Source organism: Cervus elaphus, chromosome 12, assembly GCF_910594005.1.
Source record: "Cervus elaphus chromosome 12, mCerEla1.1, whole genome shotgun sequence".
Lineage (NCBI taxonomy): Eukaryota > Metazoa > Chordata > Mammalia > Artiodactyla > Cervidae > Cervus > Cervus elaphus.
Genome location: NC_057826.1, coordinates 18,010,380 through 18,033,592, shown reverse-complemented (window position 1 = coordinate 18,033,592; position 23,213 = coordinate 18,010,380). Strand labels below are relative to the sequence as shown.

General features: G+C 38.7%; 1 protein-coding gene and 1 non-coding gene across 4 annotated transcripts in view; both read left to right on the top strand.

The window, feature by feature from the left end:
* PSEN1 (presenilin 1) overlaps positions 1 to 23,213 on the top strand; it is a 71,836-nt gene that overhangs the window by 15,915 nt on the left and 32,708 nt on the right. For all 3 annotated transcript variants that reach the window (XM_043919378.1, XM_043919376.1, XM_043919377.1), the window contains exons 4-5: positions 13,164 to 13,417; positions 15,570 to 15,711. In XM_043919378.1, the coding sequence (XP_043775313.1) occupies positions 13,164 to 13,417; positions 15,570 to 15,711 (396 nt within the window). The remainder of the gene's footprint in view (positions 1 to 13,163; positions 13,418 to 15,569; positions 15,712 to 23,213) is intronic.
* Positions 10,363 to 10,495, top strand: LOC122706036. Its single transcript, XR_006344291.1, has one exon. It is a non-coding gene; the product is annotated as a small nucleolar RNA SNORA1 (small nucleolar RNA).

Sequence of the window (23,213 nt, the reverse complement as noted above, 5' to 3'; positions counted from 1 at the left end):
AAAACTAAGATCACGGCATCTGGTCCCATCACTTCATGGCAAATAGATGGGGAAACAGTGAGAGACTTTATTTTGGGGGGCTCCAAAATCACTGCAGATGGTGACTTCAGCCATGAAATTAAAAGACACTTGCTCCTTGGAAGAAAAGCTATGACCAACCTAGATAGCATATTAAAAAGCAAAGACATTACTTTGCTAACAGGTCCGTCTAGTCAAAGCTATGGTTTTTCCACTAGTCGTGTATGGATGTGAGAGGTGGACTATAAAGAAAGCTGATCACCAAAGAGTTGATACTTTTGAACTGTGGTGTTGGAGAAGACTCTTGAGAGTCCCTTGGACTGCAAGGAGATCCAGCCAGTCCACCCTAAAGGAAATCAGTCCTGAATATTCATTGGAAGGACTGATGCTGAAGCCGAAGCTCCAATACTTTGACCACCTCATGCAAAGACCTGACTCATTGGAAAAGACCCTGATGCTGGGAAAGATTGAAGGCAGGGAGAGAATGGGATGATAGAGGATGAGATGGTTGGATGGCATCACCGACACAATGGACATGAGTTTGAGTATGCTCCGAAAGTTGGTAATGGACAGGGAAGGCTGGCCTGCTGCAGTCCATGGGATTGCAGAGTTGGACACAACTGAGTGACTGAACTGAACTGATGAGCAGTATACATATATGGAGGAGGAAAAAGAAATATAAATGGTAATAAATCAGCCATACTAGTAATCAGACATAGAAATGAAAACCTTTGTCTTTTGCCTTTCAGTGAGCAAGGCTTGATTCTTATTGCTACTGAAGGTATGGGAAAATAGGCACTCTTCATTTGGCGTGCGTTAGGAGTTAAAATTTGTCTTTATTTGGAAGCAAGCTGTCAAAAAGTCTTCTACATACACATGCCTTTTGCAGATAATCTGGCAATTAAATCTAAAAATGCATATACTAGACTTCCCTGGCACTCCAGTGGTTAAGACTCTGAGCTTCCACTTCAGGGACATGGATTTGATCCTAGGTAGGGGAAATTCCACATGTCTTGAGGTACGGCCAAAGAAGAAAGAAAGAAATGCATGTACGTTTTGACCAAGTATGACCACTTCTAGAAGCTTATCCTATAGAAACATTTCCATAAGAGTACCAGGAAATATAGACAGGAATATTCATTGAAATATTTATAACTGAGAATTTTGAGATAATCTGTCTTATGGTTTACCCAGTCAATATTATAAGTTAATGGAGAATAGTAGGATCTTCTGACTAAACTGTCTGAAGTAGAATCTCAGCTCTGGAACCTCTTAGCTGTGGGATCTTTGGCAAACTATCTGATCTCTCTAAGCATCAGTTTCTTTATCTGTTAAATGAAGTTTAGAATATTAACTCAGTTTTATAAGGATGAAATAGATGACTCACCTGAACTGCTTAGCAGATGTCTCACACATACATGGTCAATAAATCTTAGTAATTATTATCGTGGTTATTACTGTGCTGCTACTGTAATTTTTTAAAAATTATTTCTTTTTGCTACTATAATGTGTAAGTTGAGGTATATTGGCAAAGCAGATTGCAGAACATGGCTATAAAAGTGTCTGAAAGTACGTCAGATTGCTCACCATGTTCATGCTGTGGAGCAGAGATTAGGGAGGATGCTGAGTTTCTATTTATAAACACAAGTTGATAACATTTTTTCAAACTTCTAAAAATGTTTGTAAACTTATAGTATTTCTTTTAACTACAGAAATAAAACTAAAAGCCAAGGACAGGCAGGCAGAAAACAAGGTTTAAAAAAAAAACCCAGATGGGCGAGCACGCTCTATTAAAAAGTACCTCCCCTCCCCCTCCCAACACACTCAAAAATACCTCCACGATCTTTGCTGCCCGAGAACTACTCTCCCTGCCTGAGGGTCCACATGTGGAGAACTACTCTCCCTGCCTGAGGGTCCACATATGTTCAGTGGTTGGACTTGTACATGTTCTGAAGTGAAAGGAGAAAATTAAAATGAAGCCTCTGACTTCACAGTGTAGGAGCTCTGGGGAATGTGGCTTCATAGGAACTCACTTCCCACATACTGGCCACTTCCAATAGGACCCCGCCCTCCCTGAACCTTACAACATTTGTGTAGTGAGTAATCCTGGCTTTGCCACTGAAATGAAACCGTTTATAGTGGCTACAACATTGGTTTTTCTGAACCTTAAAAATAGTCTCTAAGGGCAAAACTGAAAGCAGTAAAATGATCCTTGGTTGCCAGAGCATAGCGGGAAGGGAGGGATAAATAGGCAGAACACAGGATTTTGGGGACAGTGAAACTCTTCTGTATGGTACTATGGTAGATGCATGTATTGCACATTTTTCAAAACCCAGAGACTATACAGTACCAAGAGTGAACCCTGAAGTAAACTATGGATTTTAGGTGATAATGTGCCAATGAAGATTGGTTGATTGTGAAAATGTACCACTTGGGTGTAGGATGTTGGTGGGGAAGATTGCTGGGGACAAGGGGTATTATGGGAACTCTCTGTACTCTCCGCTCAGTTTTGTTCTGAACCTAAAACTGCTCTAAAAACTAAAGTTTTTTGTTTTCTCTTTTAATTAATAAAGAAATGAGGACTTCCCTGTTGGTCCAATGGCTAAGGCTTCAAACTCCCAGTGCAGGGGGCCTGGGTTCAATTCCTGGTTGGGGAGCTAGATCCCACATGCTGCAAGTCAGACCTGGTGCAGCCAAATAAATCAAGAGAGATATTTTTTTTTAAAAAAGAAAGAAATGAGTTACCAAGCCACATATACAAAGAGGCCTTTATATTCTTATCTTTTAGAAATATATATTAACACTAAAATATTTATGAAGGAAATGATATGTCTGAGTTTGCCTCAAAATAAAACTAGGGGCAAAATGGGTGGGAATACAAATGGATTAAGATTTAACCTTGAGATGCCATAATTGAAGGTCAGGTGCACATGAGCTTCCCAGGTGACTCAGTGGTAAAGAATCTGCCTGCCAAATCAGGAGATGAAGGAGACACATCGGGAAGATCCCCTGGAGGAGGAAGTGGCAACCCACTCCAGTATTCTTGCTTGGAAAGTCCCATGGACAAAGGAGCCTGGTGTGCTTCAGTCCAAGAGGTCGCAGAGAGTCGGACACAGCTGAGGGACTGAGCACATATGCAAAGTACACATGGGACTTTGTTATACACTTTTGACAGTATTTATTTTAAATTTTTCCACATGGGCTTTATAATATACACTTTTGACATATTTACTTTAACTTTTTCATAATTAAAAAAAATGTTTTTAATTAGCCTTAAAAATAATGCTAAGTCATCATTCTAATATTTAACCGAGACTTTACATTTTGGAAATCTCTTAGTATTTCTGTCACTTTCTAATATGACACTTTTCAAAGGACCTACACACCTCTTCACCTCTTTTGAAAAACACTTAAGAAAAGCGGCTTTATTAAAAAATAATTATCACACAGTTAACTGCACATATTTTAAGTATACATTTAAAGTATACAATTTGATCGGTTTTGACATACATGTATACCATGTAAACCACCACTGCAGTCAAGATAATGAATATAACCATCACCTGTAAGTTTCCTTTCCCTCGTAATCTCTCCCTCCTGTCCCTGCCCAACTGCTCTCTGTCAGGCAACCACTTACTAATTTTTGTCACTGTATTCTAGTTTTCATTTTCCAGAATTTTATATAAATGAAATCATACTGTACATAACTTTTTTTTTGTACATAACTTTTGTAAGGCTGCTTTCATGCAGCATAATTATTTCAAGATTCGTCAGTGATATAGCCTGTATCAGCAGTTCCTTTTTATTGCAGTGTTGCATTCCATTATATGGATATACCACAGGTTTTTTTTTTTTTTAATCCATTCACTTGTTTATGGATGTTTACATTGTTTCTGGTTTTGGGTTATTACAAATAAAGCTGTTGTGGACATTTATGTACAGATCTTTGATTGGACATATTGCTTTCATTTATTTTGAGTAAATGCCTAAGAGTAGAATGTGTTCCAGTGTAGAAAGTATATACTTTTTTAAGATACTGTCAAACTGCTTTCCAAATTGATTGTGTAACTTTGCACTGCACTGGTGCAGTGACTTTGCACTAGTACAAGGGTTCCAGTTCCTCCACATCCTTGGCAGTGCTTGGCACAGTCTTGTCAGTCTTTTAGCCATTCTAGTAAATGGGTACTAATATCATTGTGATTTTAATTTACATTTCTCTGAATAATGATGTGAAGTGTCTCTTCATCTGCTTGTCTTCCCAATATCTTTGGTGAAGTATCTGTTCAGATCCCTTGCTTGGTTTTTAAATTGGGTTGTTTCTTTTCTCTTTCTTTTTCTGGGAGGTTTGGGGTTGTTTGTTTTCTTACTGAGTTTTATATATTCCAGATACATGTCCTCTATGATATATGTGATTTGCAGATATTTTCTTCCAGTCTGTGGCTTATCTTTTTATTTTCTTAGCAGTGTATTTTATTTTTTTTTCTTTTTTTTAGCAGTGTATTTTAAAGGGCAGAAATAGATCAGTATAAATATTGATGAAATCTCTTTTATCTATTTTTTCCTTTTGTGGGTCTTTTTTTTTTTTAATCTTTGTTTCACTCAAGTTCTCAAAAGTTTTTTCTTATATTACCTTCTGGAAACTATAGTTTTAGGTTTTGCATTTAGGTCTGTATTGTGAGTATAATTTTTTGTATATGGCATGAGGTACGGATTAAAGTTGACTTTTTCCAGTTGGACATCCAGTTGTTTCAGCATTGTTTGTTGAAAAAGACTATCCTTTGGCAAAAATCAGTTGTGCATATGTGTCAGGCTGTTTCTGGACTCTGCTTAGTATATTTGTGCCAGTACAACATCCTTTTGAGAACTATAACTGTATAAGATGTGGCATTAGTTCTCCAACTTTCAGAGTTGTTTTGGACATCCTCCTGTATTTTCCTTTTTAAAAAATAAATTTATCTGTTTAATTTTGGCTGTGCTGGGTCTTCTTTGCTGCACAGGCTCTTTTCCAGTTGTAGCCAGCGGGAGCTAGTCCAGTTGTGCACAGGCTTCTCACTGCAGTGGCTTCTCTTGTTGGGGAGCACGGGCTGTGTGGTGCACAGGTTTCAGTAGCTGTGGGACGTGGGTGGGTTCAGTAGTTTCGGCTCTGTGGCTCTAGAGCACAGGCTCTATAGTTGTGGCTCAGAGGCTTAGTTGCTCTGCAGCATGTGGAATCTTCCTGAATCATCATGTCTCCTGCATTGGCAGGCAGATTCTTTACCACTGACCCACCAGGGAAGCCCCTATTTCCTGTGTTAACTTAATAAACATTACTATAGAAAAGCTGATTGAGATTGCATTGAATTTACAGATCAGTTGGCGGGGGGAGGAGGGAGAATGTTGGTAGAATTGACACCTTAGTATTGAGCCTTTTAATCCTTGAACACACAGTATAGCTCTACATTTATTTAGGTCTTAAAAATTTTTTTTTAATTGTGATTGAGGACATGAGATGCTATTTTTTTGAAATTTATGTATTTTTTAAATTTTTGGCTGCGCTCGGTCTCTGTTGCTGTGTGGGGGCTTTTCTAGTTGTGGTGAGCAGTGGGTGCTACTTTCTGTTTGCGGTGTGTGGTTTTCTCCTTACAGTGTCTTCTCTTGTTACAGAGTGCAGGCCCTAGGGCACTGGCTCAGTAGTTGTGGTGCATGGGCTTAGTTGCTTTGCAGCTCATGGGATCTTCCTGGATCAAGGATTGAACCCAGGTCCCCTGCATTGGCAGGTGGATTCCTAACCACTGGATCACCAGGGAAGTTCCCATCTTAACCATTTTTAAATGTGCAGCTCAGTAGTGTTAACTATATTCACATTATGGTGCAATAGAGTTCTAAAACATTTTCAACTTGCAAAACTAATACTCTGCACCTGTTGAACAGTATAGCCCCATTTCCCTGTCCCCAGAGCCCCTAACAAACACAGTTATGCTTTTTTTTTTTTTTCAAGTTAGACTAATTTAGATACTTTATATAAGTGGAATCATGCAGTATTTGTCTTTTTGTAACTTGCTTATGCATTTCATAGTATAGTCCTCAGGGTTCATTCATGTTTTAGCAAGTGACAAGATTTCCTTCGCTTTTAAGGCTGAGTAGTACTCTGTTGTACATATGTATTACATTTCCTTTATCCATCTAATCTTAGACATTTGAGTTTCTTCTGTCTCCTGGCTCTTGAAAATAGTGCTGCAGTGATCTTGGGTGTGAAATACAGTATCTCTTTGAGATACTGCTTTCAATTCTTTTGGATCTCTACCTGGAAGTAGAGTTGCTGGACCATATGACAGTTCTGTTTTTAATTTTTTGAGGAACCTGCATCCTTTCCTATCACAGCTGTACCCTTTTACATGCCCATCCATAGGGCACAAGGGATTCAACATCCTTGCATCCTTGCTAATCCTTGTTATATTCTGGGGAGTTTTTTGATAGTAGCCATCCTAATGGGTGTAAGAGATGTTATTTTAGTTTTGAATTGAATTTCTCTGATTAGTAACATGAGCATCTTTTTTGTGCTTGTTGGCCATTTGTATATATTCTTAGAAATGTCTATCAAAATGTCTGTTCAAGTCTTTTGCCATTTTAAAATCAAATTATTTGTTTCTTTGTTGTTAAGTTATAGGAGTCTTTTATATATTCTGGATATTAACCCATTATTAAATATATAATTTGCACATATTTTCTTCCATTCTCTGGTTGCCTTTTTACTCTGTTGTTTGTTTCTTTGATGCACAGAAGTTTTAAAGTTTGATGTAGTCCCATTTGTCTATTTTTGCTTTTGATCTTTAATTTCTTTTAGGAATATTTTATGATTTTCAGTGTACACATATAATCAGGGTTCCCCAAGACCATGCTCAGGTTCAGTGATAAGCTAGTAGAAGGACCCACAGATCTCAGAAAAGCTGTTATACTCACTGTTACAGTTTACTGCAGTGAAAAGACACAGATTAAAGTTAGCAACAGAAAAAGGCACAAGGGCAAGGATCCAGGAGACACCAGGCCCAAGCTTCCAATTGTCTTGTCCCAGTGGAGTCATGCAAACAAGTGCCTAATTCTCCCAGGAGCAGTGTGAGACAACATGCAGAGAGTACTGCTCACCAGGAAAACATACTTGAGCCTGGGTGTCCCAGAGTTTTATTCAGGGTTGGTCATGTAAACATGGCCAGACATAGTTCTCTAACCCCTCCTAAGGTCAAGCAGATACCATGTGGCTCAAGACTCCCACCGTGGATCAGATTGTTAATGTGACCCAAGGCCTCATGTAAACAGAAACAGTCATAATAGGCAGGCTGTTCCAAGGACTTAAAGGTTTTTATCTCCTAGGAGCCAGGCCAAATCTTCCTTTGGTGTATGCAGGTTTTGGACACCCCTGACCTGCTGAGTTAATCCTTTACAATACAAAAGCTCTTTCACATCTTTTCATCCTTCTGGTCTCAGCTCAGATGTCATGTCCTCAGAAAGATATTCTCTGGTCACATTACTTGAAAGTCCCATTCTATGTATTTATCACATCACCCTACTGTAGTACTATCCTAATCTGTAGTTATCTTGTTTATTAGCTGTCTTCCCCTACTTGAAATCGGTTCACGAGGGCAGTCTTGTTGACTGGTACGTCCTTGTACATAACTGGCATTCATTGTTTGTTAAATTAAAAAGTTTTAACTAAAACAAAGTACCATAAGCCAAATAGAAGAAATGACAAAGTATATGAATACTTAGTTCATTTTAAAAAATGATCATTTTTTTCTAATGATAAGAGACATAGAAGTTAAAATTAAACTGAGATCCTGTATTTTAATACCTATCAGTTTGGTAAAAATTCAGGCATTGCAAGCTTACTATGTAGACAAGGGCTTGTTGAAATAGGCACTCTCCTGCATTGCTGAGTGCGCTCTTTGGCTGTATAAATCAGGATTTGAAGTGAATATATACTTTGACCTTGTACTTCAGTGAAGTCATTCTATAAATATGCCCCTTCGTGTGTGAAATAACCTCACTGCAGTGAGGTCTGAAATGGCAAAAAGTTGGAAGCAAGTTCGGTGTCCATCACTAGGGGATTGGCCTAATAAATTACGATATCTTCATACACTGGCTGTGCAGCTGGTTAAAAGCAGTTTTTTAAGAGAATAAGGATATTCTTTACTGACGAGAAAACTTTCTAAGATACAGTTTAAAAAAGAAAGCATAGTATAGGACAGTGCATTTCTTGTGCTACCATTTCTGTGGACAAGGGGAATGAGAATATGTGTTTGTATTTGCTCGTGTACGAATAAGGAAACTTTGAAAGGACTTGCCGAGAACAGTGACCAGTGGTAACCTGGGGGGTTAGGAAACTGAGAGTTAAGTGGGAGGTTTTTTACTGTATGCTTTTTTATACTTCTTGAGTTTAGAATCAAATGTGTATTTTGCCTCTTTAACTAAATAGATTGTATTTTTTAAAAAGACATACATTATATAGTTAATTTTTAAAGTAGTGTCCAAAGTATTATGTGATACAGTGCTCTAGTATCCTGTATCAGCTCTGAGGGTGGGGCAGGGTGGGGTCACTAATGTTCACTATAAACCAGAATATCCAGTTGAGTACCCTTAACAAGCATGTTATGATTGCCTCTTTCATGCTAGGTTCACCCAGTGAAACAGCTCACATAGCCTTATAGGAGAGCTGTGGTGCCATAGAAAGAACAGTTTTGAAGTGAGAGATTTGAATTTGATTTTCCTACCCCTGCTGTTTTCTGACTATGAAATTTTGGATCAGTTGCTTTACTGTTCATCTATCAAAACCTCCCAACATATAAAGATAAACAAGATGAAGTGAGAGTGCTTTTAAATTATAAGTACTTTATATAAATCATATAATACTAAATTATATAAATGCTTTGTAAATACTATATTAAGAGAGCTGTTATTACTTGCATCTGGTTTATACTAAACATTAATCGGCCTAAGTTGGCCGTAATTGTATTGCTGAATATTAGCCACAACTGCAACATTCTTAGCATATGGCACAGTCCCCTCCTTCTAAGAGAGCTGAAGTGTGAATTCCCTCAGCTCTCCTGCTTCTCAGCTATCTACCCCACTATGCCCCTGTTGTCCAGATCCCCCTTTCCTCATAACGCTTTCTTTCCTACTGAACTTCAGTGACTTGTGTTCAGCAAAAATTACCAAAATCTTTCTTGGTAAGTGGTATATATTTTTCTGTCTTTTGTGCTTTGCAATTGTTTCCTTTCCACTCTCGTAGGCATGGAGTCTTCATAAATGTTTCCTCCATGAGGTCAAACGAGGCAGAGAGCACCAGTGCCTTTGTAAGGCCAGCTTTTCTCTCTCCTTCTGTTGTCCATCATTTATCCCCTACCCTGCTTCATTAGTTATCAACTCTGTTTTGTATCATCAACATTTTCCTCTAATCCTAACTCTATACTTTGACCTGACAAGTATGCTCAAGTCTCCGACATCCCTAAAATAACTTTTTAAACTTTGAATCTCCTCTTTTGTCCATTTTTGTTCTTTTTTGGCTTCAAGGAATAATTGCCTTTGATTTCATTTCTCAGTTTCCATTCATTCCCCAGTCCATTACAATTTACAGATAACCTGCTGCTTAAGCTTAGGAGTTATTCACACTTCTCTCCTTGGTGGTCATCTCACTTTGTATTTTTCCTTCCACAGCTGTTGTGTTACATTAATGACCAATGCATCCTTCTATACTTTCTCCCAGAGGTTTCATCCACTTTCATAGCTGTAGAAACTAATGGCTTCCTTCAGCCCTCTTCTGAGCTTGAACTGCATCTGTCTAAATTCTCTCTCTTGACCTAACTAAAATCTCTCTCAGCTCCTCTAACCTGCTTACCTTCTTGTGCTCCCTGTGTCCATCAGTGCTATCACCACCTTCCTAGTCCCTTAAGCCAAAACCTCCAGAGTCTTCGTTGACTCCTTCCTGACCATTCACATGTGATTTGCCACAAAGCTCTGTCATTCGCTTCTGAAGTATTTTTCTCACACCTCTCCTGTTTTCAATCACCACTTCATCAAGTTTGTTAAACACGAACCATAATCTGATGTGTCACTTCCTCAACCTTAGCAATTCTTAGGACTTTTTTTGTTGCCTACAGGACAAAGTCTGAAGTCCCTGACATGGCAAACAAGGTTCTTTACAACCTGTTCCTAACCTTCCTTTTCCTGCCACCAGCCCCGACCACCCTGTTCTCAGCCACCTCAGGAGTACTCACAGGTTTTCTGCATAGGCATGTGGCCCAGTTGACATTGTCTCTGTGGAGCCCATTCACCTTCCATTCTTGAAGGTTCTATTCAAGAATTGTATCTTTCAGCCTCATTCTACTGAAAATGGGCACTTGTTCATGGTGTCCATAAACTGTTAATGTGGCTACATTGAGAACACAGGTTTTGCTTCCATCCCTGTAGTTTTATTGCAGTGGTGACAATGAGACCTGTAACATTTTTTGCTAGGCTCGTGAGTAAAAACTGGATATAATATGGCTTTTCAATATTAGGAAAGATGAAAGAATAAACACCAATGTACTTGCTGTATTTAACTTCTAGGAACCTATAGTGAACTGCTTGAGGAAATTGGATCTTAAAGATTACAGGTGGCAAACTTTGAAGTGCACTCCACTGAAGATCAGAGAGGCCCAACTAAAACAGCTGTGGCATCACAGCTGTGGATTGAGCAGAACTTTTTGTAGGGCTGCCTTGAAGGTGACAACTTTGGAGGAACTATGGTGACTGGCAGTGGAAAGAATCAGGACGTGTGAAAATCCTTAAAAATTTATTGACTTAAATAATAATGTTATGAATAAAAAGAAACCTTTGTGCAGAAAAAAAAAAAAAAAGAATTGTATCTTTCATGTTGTCTTTCTTTTTTGCTTTAAATTTTTATTGACATATAGTTGATTTACAATGTTGTGTTAATTTCAAGTGTATAGCAAAGTGATTCAGTTACACATATGTACATATATGTATTTTTTATTTTTCATATTATTTCCCTTGTGGTTTATTACAGGATATTGAATATGGTTCCCTGTCCTATACAGTAGGACCTTTTATTTTATTCCATCTTACATGCAGTAGTCTGTTATCTGCTAATCCCAAACTCCTAATTTATCCTTCTCTACCCTCTTTCCCCTTTGGTAACCATAACTTTGTTTTCTATGTCTGTGAGTCTGTTTCTATTTTATAAATAAGTTCATTTGTTATCATTTTAGATTCCAAATATAAGTGATATCATATGTTTGTCTTTCTTTGATTTACTTCACTTAGTGTGATAATCTCTAGGTCCATGTAGCTGCAGATGGCGTTAGTTTGCTCTTTTTTTATGGCCAAGTAATATTTCAATGTGTGTGTGTGTGCCACATCTTCTTCATCCATTCATTGGTTGATAGACATTTAGGTTGCATCCATGTCTTGGTTATTGTAAATAGTGCTGCTGTGACTGTTAGGATGCATGTATCTTTTTGAATTAGAGTTTTATGCCCAGGAGTGCAACTGCTAGATCATTTGGCAACTCTGTTTTTAGTTTTTCAAGGAACCTCCATATAGTTTTCCATAGTGGCTGCATCAATTTACATTCCCACCATATGTTACCTTTCTTAATCACAAAAAATTAGTTCTGTAGCACTTTGTTCATATTTCTAGTATTTCTCTAATATTAAAACTATCTTATGAGCTTCTAAGGACAGCAGTCTAGATCTTTTTAATTTCTGCTATAGTGTTACAGCAGAGTAACTGAAATACAGAATTCTTATAATTATTTATGGAATGAATAAATTGAAAGTCACGGAAAAAGAAAGCCTACAGTAAGTCTGCAGAGCAGACATATTGTCTTGTGAATGACAGATTGAGAGGAGGTTAAGAGCTTGATTTCTGCAGTCAGGCACACCTGGCTTCAAGCCCTCTTTATAACACAAGCTGTGGCTGTTTCCTTGCCTGGAAAGTGGTGATGGTAGGGTGGTTGTGAGAGTTAAATGTCAAAGTACACATCAGGAATTCCCTGGTGGTCTGGTGGTTAGGATGCAGGGCTTTCGCTGTTTAGGGCACAGGTTCAATCCCTGGTTGGGGTACTAAGATCACACAAGCCTTGACGTGGAGCCAAAAAAAAAGGCACATATTACAATCCCTAATAGACTGCTGTTGTCAAGCATGTAATGTACTTGGTTAAACTCTATAGTCAAAAATGAGATACAAGGTACAAGGTGTGACTTCTATGAGCTTCCTGTCTTAACCAAGCTGATTACCTCTTGTCAGCAGCAGTGACTATCAGTCTACTTTCATATCCTGTTTTATTTATTTCTCTGTTATTTTTCTCCTATTTTCTGTTATTTTCATTTTGTTGTTAATGCTCTTGAGATTCATTCTACCCTTTACAAAAACTGAATTTTAGATATAATAATATCAAAAAGGAAATTGAACTTGAATGGGCAAGGATAGACCCAGGATAAGGATAACGGTAAAAAAGTGATGTTTAGAACTAGAGAAAAATGGAATCTACTTTCATTCCTTCATTCTTGTATTTATTGTTCCCTTCCTCTGTATAGGTGGGAATGGGTTTGGAGAACATCATAATTAAGGCCTAGTTTCTTTCTGTAACAGTTTTTTTTTTAATTGAATACTGTTTTGAGATAACTGTAGATGGTAAGAAATAATACTGAGAGATCCCCTGTATGTCACTGCAAAGATTTCTAAGTCTCATTAATAATGAAGGTGAGCTAGTTCCTTGTATAAATGATAGGAACCTACAGGTAAAAAAGCATGTCATGATTTTAAAAAAGGTGAGAGTACTCTGCTTGGAGCCGCAGCAAATAAAGAAGGCTTCATGCAGATGTCATTTTTTAAGTCAAAAATTCCGAAGAATGAGTACAGTTGTATTAGAAAGAGCCGGGTGAGAGGGGGGACCTGGGTTCTTCCAGTGGACAGTGGTAAATAATCCCGACTTTTAGGCTGGGTACTTCTTCTAAATTGATTCTCTCTTGCTTTAAGTTTTTGGAAACTCACGTAATAATGGGCCTGTTGTTACCCTGGGATCTAATCATTGCATTTTCTGTTTTTGATATAGAACACTTTGATTCTCCTGGGAGTCTGACTTACTGAAAAATCTCTTCCTGTGCTTTTAGAATGACAGTAGAGAGCGGCCTGAGCACGGCTCGGAGAGGCGGCGGCGTGGCAACACCGAGTTGGTGTCCAATGGCCGAGCCCCCAACAGCTCACAGCAGGTGGTGGAGCAAGAGGAAGAGGAAGATGAGGAGCTGACGTTGAAATACGGCGCCAAACATGTGATCATGCTGTTTGTCCCTGTGACTCTCTGTATGGTGGTGGTTGTGGCCACCATCAAATCAGTCAGCTTTTATACCCGGAAGGATGGGCAGCTGTACGTATGAGGACTGCGGGTGGTTATTCTCAAAGCCATTCTAGCTGTCTGCGTGGTGTGTCACCCTCACCTCGAAGACCTCTGACCCCTGCACTGAAGGGCCGTGAGGGCTAGAGAGTCCATCCTCCTGATGACTGAAGCAGATGCTGCTTTACGTGGGGGAAATAAAGCTGCAGAGTTGTATTTTTTTATGTAGCATCCCTAGATTGGGCTCAATTCATTTGGAATTGAGCAAGTAAAGAAGTGGGTAGGGATTTTAGCACCTCAGGGTCATTGGGCCCATTGTTCTTCTCCCTGGAATGTTGTTTTCCTTTTCTAACGTTGGTGGATTAATTCCTATCATCCTTCTCATCTTGGTTGAAAAATAACTTCCGTGATCCTCCTAAAAAAATTAGGCCCTTCCCGGTATTCTTTCGCAACCTGTTCTTTTTTCACTTGTCACAATATGCAAGTGTATATTTACTTTTCTTATTTAATGCCTGGTTTCCTTCTATACCACGAGGACCATGAGAGCACTTTTGTTTCCAGGGTGAGGAATGTAATAAATGTTCAGCCAAAAAAAAAAGTTGTTCAGTGAAAGGATGAAGAAGGAATGCAAACTGGCACTAAAGTGTTTGCCGAACTGTCATGTAGATTGGGTGCTCTTGGTGTCCGCCCTTTGTCTCCAAGAAAAATGCTTTGATTCAGATGTCACCTAGTTCTGTCTCTGGGACCCTTGTTGGGCTCAAGATGTTTTAAGTGAATTCTGAAATTGGCAAGTGTCTGGAAAACTCTGTGGGGTTCTGAAAGCCAAGCTTTAACCTTTTGAGAGAAAGTCTAAGACAATGAGTGAAGAGCAGAGGTTGGAAACAATTACCAAAAGAAGTTGGGGAATATTGTCTCTGTAAGTTAAAGTTGGGTCTGGCTGCATATTATAGAACCAGGTTAGCAAGCTATGCCCCACAGGCCAGAGCTGCCTGCTACCTCCCTTGGTAAATGAAGTTTTATTGGAACATGGCCGTGTCCATTCATTTATGTATTGTCTTCGGCTGCTTTCATACTACAGGGGCAGAGTTGAATGGTTGCAGCAGAGAACATGACTCACAAAGCTTAAAATATTTACTCTGTAGTCCTTTATAGGAAGTTTGCTGAGCCCATTATAGAAAATCAAAACAGGGAATTCCCTGGTGGTCCAGTGGTTAAGACTCGACGCTTTCACTGCTGAGGCCCAGGTTCAATCCCTGGTCAGGGAACTAAGATCCTGCAAGCCGAATGGCACAGCCAAAAAAAAGAAAAAATTTTAAAAATTGGTTTTGAGTGATATACATATTTTCTTATCTCCCACAGAATAGTGAAGAGGTAGTAGTTCAGATTGTACAGTGCCTTCTTTTCACCAAGGACTCAGGCTTCTTCATTCCTTCTTTTTTGGCTTCTGTTGTCTAGGTTATTTCGGGGTCCAGTATTGGTGCTGGAGCCCCAGTCTTCATTCAGACAGCAGGAAGGAGTGGAGGAGAAAAGGACTTAAGACATACCTCTCAGCAGAACTCACTCCTCCCTTAGAAGTTCCACAGACCACATCTGCTTATAACTCAGTGGTCGTTACTTATTCTTGTGGCTGTACATAACTCCAGGGGACGCAGAAATAAAGTCTTCTGTTGGCAACATTGGTACCTGGAATAAAAGCGTTTTCATGTGAAACAAGGGTAGATGGATATGTGACATTATCTCACGACAACTTTAGTTGTAGTCACCCTACAGATACAAGATAATTATCCACCACTTTACCTTCCTCTTCGAACCACTTGTAGCCTTGGTAGTTTATGGCAGAATCTGTTGGTAGTTTATGGCAGAATCTGGTGGTACTTTAACAAATCACTGATAAGCTGTGGAGAAAACATTTGATGAGGTAATTATTCCAGTATAAAGCGTCCACTAGATGGAGCCAGTGTCTGGCGCACGTAGGTCCACCTCTATTTTAACCATCTCCTTTTATTTTGAAGAGCTTATTTTAGCATAAAGCTGCTTTTCTTAGGTTAAAAATTCTTGGTTAGATTGATGAGCTGAAAAAAAAGTGATTCATAAGATATCAGTTAAATCTGGGAAACAGAACTGGTTTTGGAGAGCATGTAGTTTAGAATCTCCATTAACCGCTGGGGCTTTTGTTTTATTACAGAATCTATACTCCGTTTACAGAGGACACGGAGACTGTGGGGCAGAGAGCACTGCACTCAATCCTGAACGCGGTGATCATGATCAGCGTCATTGTCGTCATGACGATTCTCCTGGTGGTTCTCTATAAATACAGGTGCTACAAGGTGAGCATGAGACACAGAGCTTTGCTTTCCACCGTCTTTTTTTTCTTTTTTTCCTAATAATTTTATTTATTTTTGGCTGTGCTGGGTCTTTGTTGTTACGTGGGCTTTTCTCAAGTTGAGGCGAGCAGGAGCTACTCTAGTTGCAGTGCTCGGTCTTCTCATCGCGGCGGCTTCTCTGGCGGGGAGTGTGGGCTCTAGGGCATGCAGGCTTCGGTAGTTGTGCCTCATGGGCTCAGTAGTTGCGGATCCCAGGCTCTAGAGCACAGACTCCAATAGTTGTGGCGCACGGGCTTGATTGCTTCCCAGCCTGTAGGCTCTTCCCAGATCAGGGATTGAACCTACGTCTCCTGCATTGGTAGGTGAATTCTACCACTGCGTCACCAGGGAAGCCCTGCACCGTCTTCTTTTTTTTATGGTTGGATTGTCCTGTCACCTTATTCGGTCTAATAAAGAAAAAGGTCTTATATTCTAAAACTAAGTTAATTTTTAGTCTCCTCTCCCTCTCATTTGTGGAGCCAAAAGGCATAAATGAAAAACAAATGTTTTCATAAAATATCACTGTCTAAATGGTTTTAACATTTTGATTTGCAGTATTCTTAGGACCTTCCAGAAGAATATATCCTAAGACCTTTGTGAATTCCCTCATTGACAAATAGCACTATATGATATAGTTGTCCCCATAAAATAATATATAACCACAGAAAATCAGATTTTCAGCTTGAATGCATGCATGCTCAGTTGCTCAGTCATGTCCGACTCTTTGTGACCCATGGAATGTAGCCCACCAGGCTTCTCTGTCCATGAGATTATCCCAGCAAGAATACTGGAGTGCATTGCCGTTTCCTTCTCCAGGGAATCTTCCCTACTCATGGGTCGAATTTGAGCCTCCTGAGGCTGCTGCATTGGCAGGTGGGTTATTTAGCACTGAGCCACCAAAGAAGCCCCTTCAACTTGAGTCCAAAGCAGTGAAGCCACCTTCAGATGCCGATGTTGAACTCATTGGTGACTAGCTGAATTCCCGTCCATTCCCTCACCTTCTCTCCTGCAGGAATAGGAATTTTTTGCTTGGGAAATAAAGGCAGGGGCAGTTATGCAGGGAAGAGACAGGCCCAGACCTCCCAGCCTCTGCTCCCTACTTCACGCTACCTAAGTAACTTGCCTGTGAATTTCAGCTGTCTGGCACATGTTTCAGACTCATGCCTCAGAAAAATGACAAATTATTACTGTTCATGAACCTTTAGGCTCCTTCTCAAAGAAATAAATATTAACTTTTCAAATGTTGAATTCTGCACTCTTTTTACTTTGTATTTTCTCTACTTCAGTATATTCTTTAACATGGTTAAAATCAAATGTATAATCAGTATGTGTCCTTTTTGAAAACTATTAATTTGGCATGAGCATTTTCTCATATTATAAATTCTTAGAAAATATGTGTAATGACTACATAATATTTGACTCAATGAGTGTATTGTCATTTACTTCCCCTAATTTGGACATTTGAGTGCTTTCCAGATTTTCACTATCCCAAAAAACAGTGAATGTCTTTATGCATAGAGCTTTTCAGTGTTTCAAATTATTTCCTTAGGGCATAAGCCCAGGCACAGAATTTCTGGAGCAAATTGTCTACATGTTTTTGGCTGTCTTGGTATGAAGAATTTTGTTTTCAAATTGATAGTGTTAATTTGTCCTTAACATTAGTGGTGAGCGAGGCTGTCTTACTCTACTTTCACCAGCACTGAGTTTTTAAAAATACCTGTGCAGAGAATTCCCTGGCAGTCCAATGGTTAGGACGCTACACTTCCACTGCAGGGGGCATGGGTTCAATCCCTGCTCAGGGAACTGAAATCTCACATGCTGTACAGTGTGGTTAAAAATACATATATATGTGTGTTTATATATAAACACATATATAAACACACACACACACATATATAAACATATATAAACACACACACACACACATATATATATATATATAAAATCTATTCTAACCCTAATAGGCAAAGCAAAAATGTCTTAATTTGCTTTTAGTTGATTATTAGTGAGATTGAATATCCTTTCACTATTCACCTTTTCACTGTTCACAGACTTCTAAAATTATACAGAGTTTAACCTTGTTTGTTGAGTGGATGAAAGTATTAACCTAAGTGATGACCATTTGCAGTCTGACATCAGAATCTGGAGATTGAAGACAAGAGATGTGATGTGACAGGCAGTCATCTACAGTCAGGCACCCAAAGAGCAAATGATGTAAAATCATTCCCCTCCCACTGCTTAAACGTGCTCCTGTCTCAGTTACTTTTATCTTTTTTTTTTTCATTATATACAATTTTGTGTACACAGAAGTGTTTACCTACCAGTTCCATTTCTCTGCTTTATTGGACTCTCTCTGTGACTTGTGTCTGGATTGTTTGCTACTTTTGTTATTCACATGTTAGTGGGAGTCCCCTAGGGATTTGCATTCTTCTTCGGTGTTTGGAAACCTCTTTCTGCTTCTCCAGGAGGAACTTACAGGGCTTCTCGTCTTGCTAAAGCCCACTTAGGTTGTGTTGAGTTCAAGTGGAGGAGGGTAGTACTGGAGGGGAAAGGTGGTAAACTTACCCCTGGCTTCCTGGTACTTCTGATTCCCCAGCCTATGTACTGGCAGCTGCATGCATTTGGTCCAGAATGGGCTTTTACTCCTTATTAACCAGAACCTATCTCAAGGTATTTTTGTTGGTTTTGTGCATCTTTTAGTTAGTGCTTCGTGTTAGACAGTCTAAAAGGTTTATACTTAGCTGGATTTCCACGTTCACCCATTCACTGGTGTTGTTTTGCTTTGCTTTTTAAATGCGTATGTCTTGGCCAGCCCAACCAATTCTATAGCAACAAGTTGTTTACTTTGACTCTTAGTATAAAAATAAAAGGGGCTTTTGAGTCAGAAATTCAGAAACTTGCCAGGACCTGTTTGGAAATAAGCCCTGAGGATTTGTTGTGTCAGGAGTTGGTTGTGCAATATCTTTGAGAAGCACAGGAAGCTAAAAGACCAAACAAACCTTAAAAAGGAAGAATTGGAAAAGGCAGTTTAATGATTTATTGTTTGATATAGATGAAACCATATAGCTTACTGAAGTCACATGATTTCTGGCCTAGATAGTTCAGTGTTTAGAGGAGATCTTTGCCATGCTGTACTGAATCAGGACTCATTTGTTTCAGAGCCTGTAGCTCTGAAACAGGAAAGCTGAGCTAGGGATTTTTGCAAGATGAGAAAGGCCTGTTTTACCACCTGATGTTCTAGGAAAAGGGGAGGTGTAGCTTAGTCATCAGAAGAGGCTTTGAATTCAGGTAATAATTCAGAAAATCATAACATCCGTGATTAACCTAGTAAGAAAACCATTAAAAACATTATTGCATGGAGAAGGAAATAGCAACCCACTCCATTATTCTTGCCTGGAGAATCCCATGGGCAGAGGAGCCAGGAAGGCTACAGTCCAAGGGGTCTTAAAGAATCAGACACGTCTGAGCCACTTTCACTTCCACTTCACGGAATAATTTTTTAAGTCAAAACTCACTGTCATAATAAAGTTCTCTTTAAACATTAAAAAAAAAAAATTATTGCAGGCAGAGGGCTAATATTTTTACAGTATGAAGAGCACTTACAAATAATTAAGAAAATTATTAATATCCTAATAAGATATTTTAAAAACCCAAGAAGAGAAATAATGAAGGAAATCTAGATGGCCAGGAGAGGAGTAGAGTACAGAGGGGTGTATGTATATTTCCTCACTAGCAAAAATTATATATATTAAAATAGCAAATTAACATATTTAGCTTATTGACTTGGTAAAAATTAGGCAGGACTTAAATTTACAGTCACTAAGCCAGTATATATCAGTGGTCAGTAATTAGAAAATGTCTATACACTTTGATTCTGTAATTTTGCTTTCATGATTTATCCTAGAGAATTAAAAATGCTGAAGAATGTTTGCATACTAGATATTAATCATAGCATAAAATATAATTGGAAAAAGAAGGAAAACCCCAGAGATTCCGTGCATAAGGCAAAGGTTAAATTGTGAGCTCATGCATATAGGTAAATTATTATTGAGGCATTTAAAATCTATATATTCAAAAAATATTTGGTGGAATGAGAATTTGTCTGTAATAAAAATAAAGTTTTAAAAGACAGAATGTAAACTCTTATATTACATGATTCTAATTTTTAAAAAGGTTATTATTATATATGCAGACAAACATGTCTGAAAAGGAAAGGTTAATATCAACTTTGGTTCTCAGTGGTCAGTGGAAATTGTTTTTTTCTTTTAGTGTTTCTATATTTTCTATATGTCATAAGTATATATATTTGTATTCAGAAAAATACTTTTTTAAAAATAGTATTTCATGTTCCCTTGTCCCTTCCTGCATAAAACAAGATAAAAAAAACTTTCCTTAAGAAAGTTGAGGATTCCTAATATGCAATATTTACTCTCGCCCTTAAGTTTAATATGGAATATCCATGTACATCTCCCACTCTTTAAAGTTTTTTGTTTTGTGCTATTTTGTATGGGCCTCCCTCGTGGCTCAGCGGTGAAGAATCTGCCTGCACTGTAGGAGGCCTGGGTCCGATCCCTGGGTTGGGAAGATCCCCTGGAGAAGGAAATGGCAACCCACTCTGGTATTCTTGCCTGGGAAATTCCCTAGGCAGAGGAGCCTGGCAGGCTTACAGTCCATGAAACTTGGATTATTTCTAAAGCTGACTTGTGAGTACAATGGGCTAGGATGCATATGGACAGATTCCTTTTTGCTTAAGCTTTATTGTTTTCTTTGGACATGAAATAAAGGACTCCCTTCAGAATATTTTGCTAAAGTTGAACTACTTAGAGGGAAATGTACAGGTGTCTTCAGTTTACTTTGATACATATTAAAATGGACTCATTGGGTGGCGAGATGGATAGAAATGTTACAAAGCAAATACAGCAAGTGTGAATGGTAGAATTTAGGTGGTATATGGGCAGTGCTTCACTGGGTGTTTGAAAATTTTTATAATAAAATGTTAGGGGAAGTTTTTGTGGAAGAACACCAGAAATTAAATTTATTATATTTGGATAGTAAATTTAGAATATTTAACTGTTGAAGGAATACCAACTTTCATGATGGAAAACCACTCTTTTGACCTTTGCACAAGTTGTAACATTTTATAAAGTTGTTTTAAAGAAAGGCAGAGAGACTTTTTAAGAAATCTTTCCTTTCAAAGGATTTAATAATCACATGTCACCTTGAATGATCCAAACAGAGCCAAAAGAGAAAATGAACATAGATTCTAATGTTAACTTTAGTAACAACTAGATTTTGATACCTTAGAGCTGTATAATTTGAACAACTGGATCTGGGAGGTGGGGGTGGAAGATTTTTTTCTTTTAAATGGAGACAAAATAATATTCTTGATTTGAAGCTTTTCTTTTTATAATTTTATTTTATTTTATTTATGGCTGTGCTGGGTCTTCATTGCTGTGTAGACTTTTCTCTAGTTATGGTGAGCAGAGTCTATTTAATTGCAGTGCACAGGTTACTCATTTAACTGTGCTCAAGCTCCTTGTTGTGGTGGCTTCTCCTGTCTTGAAGCACAAGCCCAGACTTCAGGAACCGTGGCACGTGGGCTCAGTAGTTGCGGCTCCCAGGCTGCAGAGCAGCCTCAGTTAGTTGTGTCACAGGACCTTAGTTGTTCCAAGGCATGTAGGATCTTCCCGGACCAGGGATCAAACCTGTGTCTCCTGCATTGACAGGCAGATTCTTTACCACCAAGCCGCCAGGGAAGCCCTGGAGCTTTCCTTTTTTATTTCTTTAAGGTTTAATTTGATCTTTCTGGTTAAGAGATATGTTTGGAAAAGTTGGTGGTTAAGTAGCTTCTCCTGTCATAACAGTAAAATTCATTGAAAGAATAAAGCTTATTATGGGTGTATCTACCTTAAAATAATTGTACTTTTGGTTAAAAATTTCTTGAAAGTTTATCATATTTCTCCATTCTAGTTTTTTAAAACTGCAGACTCCTTGGGTTATGTAGTGTTTTCCCGAATATCAGTTCAGTTCACTTCAGTTGCTCAGTTGTGTCCGACTCTTTGCGACCCCATGAACCGCAGCACGCCAGCCCTCACTGTCCATCACCAACTCCCGGAGTCTGCCCAAACCCATGTCCATCGAGTCAGTGATGCCATCCAACCATCTCATCCTCTGTCGTCCCCTTCTCCTCCTGCCCTCAATCTTTCCCAGCATCAGGGTCTTTTCAGATGAGTCAGCTCTTCGCATCAGGTGGCCAAAGTATTGGAGTTTCGGCTTCAGCATCAGTCCTTCCAATGAATACCCAGAACTGATCTCCTTTAGGATGGACTGGTTGGATCCCCTTGTAGTCCAAGGGACTCTCAAGAGTCTTCTCCAACACCAGAGTTCAAAAGCATCAATTCTTCGGCACTCAGCTTTCTTTGTAGTCCAACTCTCACATCCATACATGACCACTGGAAAAGCCATAGCCTTGACTAGATGGACCTTTGTTGGCAAAGTAATGTCTGTGCTTTTTAATATGCTATCTAGGTTGGTCATAACTTTCCTTCCAAGGAGTAAGCGTCTTTTAATTTCATTGCAAATATACTCATCACATAAAATTACCATAAATTTTTTTAATGTTGTATAATTGATTAATCAAGCTCTAGGGACTTTTCCTGGTGGTCCAGTGGTTAAGGCTTCGTGCTTCCACTGCAGGGGGCATGGTTTCTATCCCTGGTTGGGGAACTAAGATCCTGCATGCTGTATGTTCAGTTCTGTTCAGTTCAGTCGGTCAATCATGTCTGACTCTTTGCGACCCCATCGACTGCAGCACACCAGGCCTCCCTGTCCATCACCAACTCCTGGAGTTTACTCAGACTCATGTCCATTGAGTCAGTGATGCCATCCAACCATCTCATCCTCTGTCATCCCCTTCTCCTCCTGCCTTCAATCTTTCCCAGCATCAGGGTCTTTTCAAATGAGTCAGTTCTTTGCATCAGGTGGCCAAAGTATGTTATATGGCTAGGCCCCAAAAAATAATTGATTAAAAATCAAGTTCTGATTCTATCTCTCATTTTAATATGCTTTACATGAGTTAAAGGGACTAATATTTATATAGTGGTGTATGAATTCTGTGTTATAATGATGGACTGACATATAATTTAGAAGGCCTGTTTTCTTCGTGCAGTTAATGTATGTGTACACTGGTCCCTTAACTGAATTTCTGATTTTCAGTTTTGTGACTTTGATTTATCAGTTAATTTATTTTATCAGTTTATTATCAGTTACTTTATTTATCTATTAATTTTTTATTGTAGGAATACATCAGAATTCCTCTTGAAAATATTGCTGCTTTAAAGTATAAATGTTAACTGTTGACTCTATTGATACCTTTTCTAATTGAAGTCTAGTTAATTTATAAAATACATTCTTGTTGCTTATCTGTTTTACGCATAGTGGTTTCTATCTCCTAATCACATACCCCT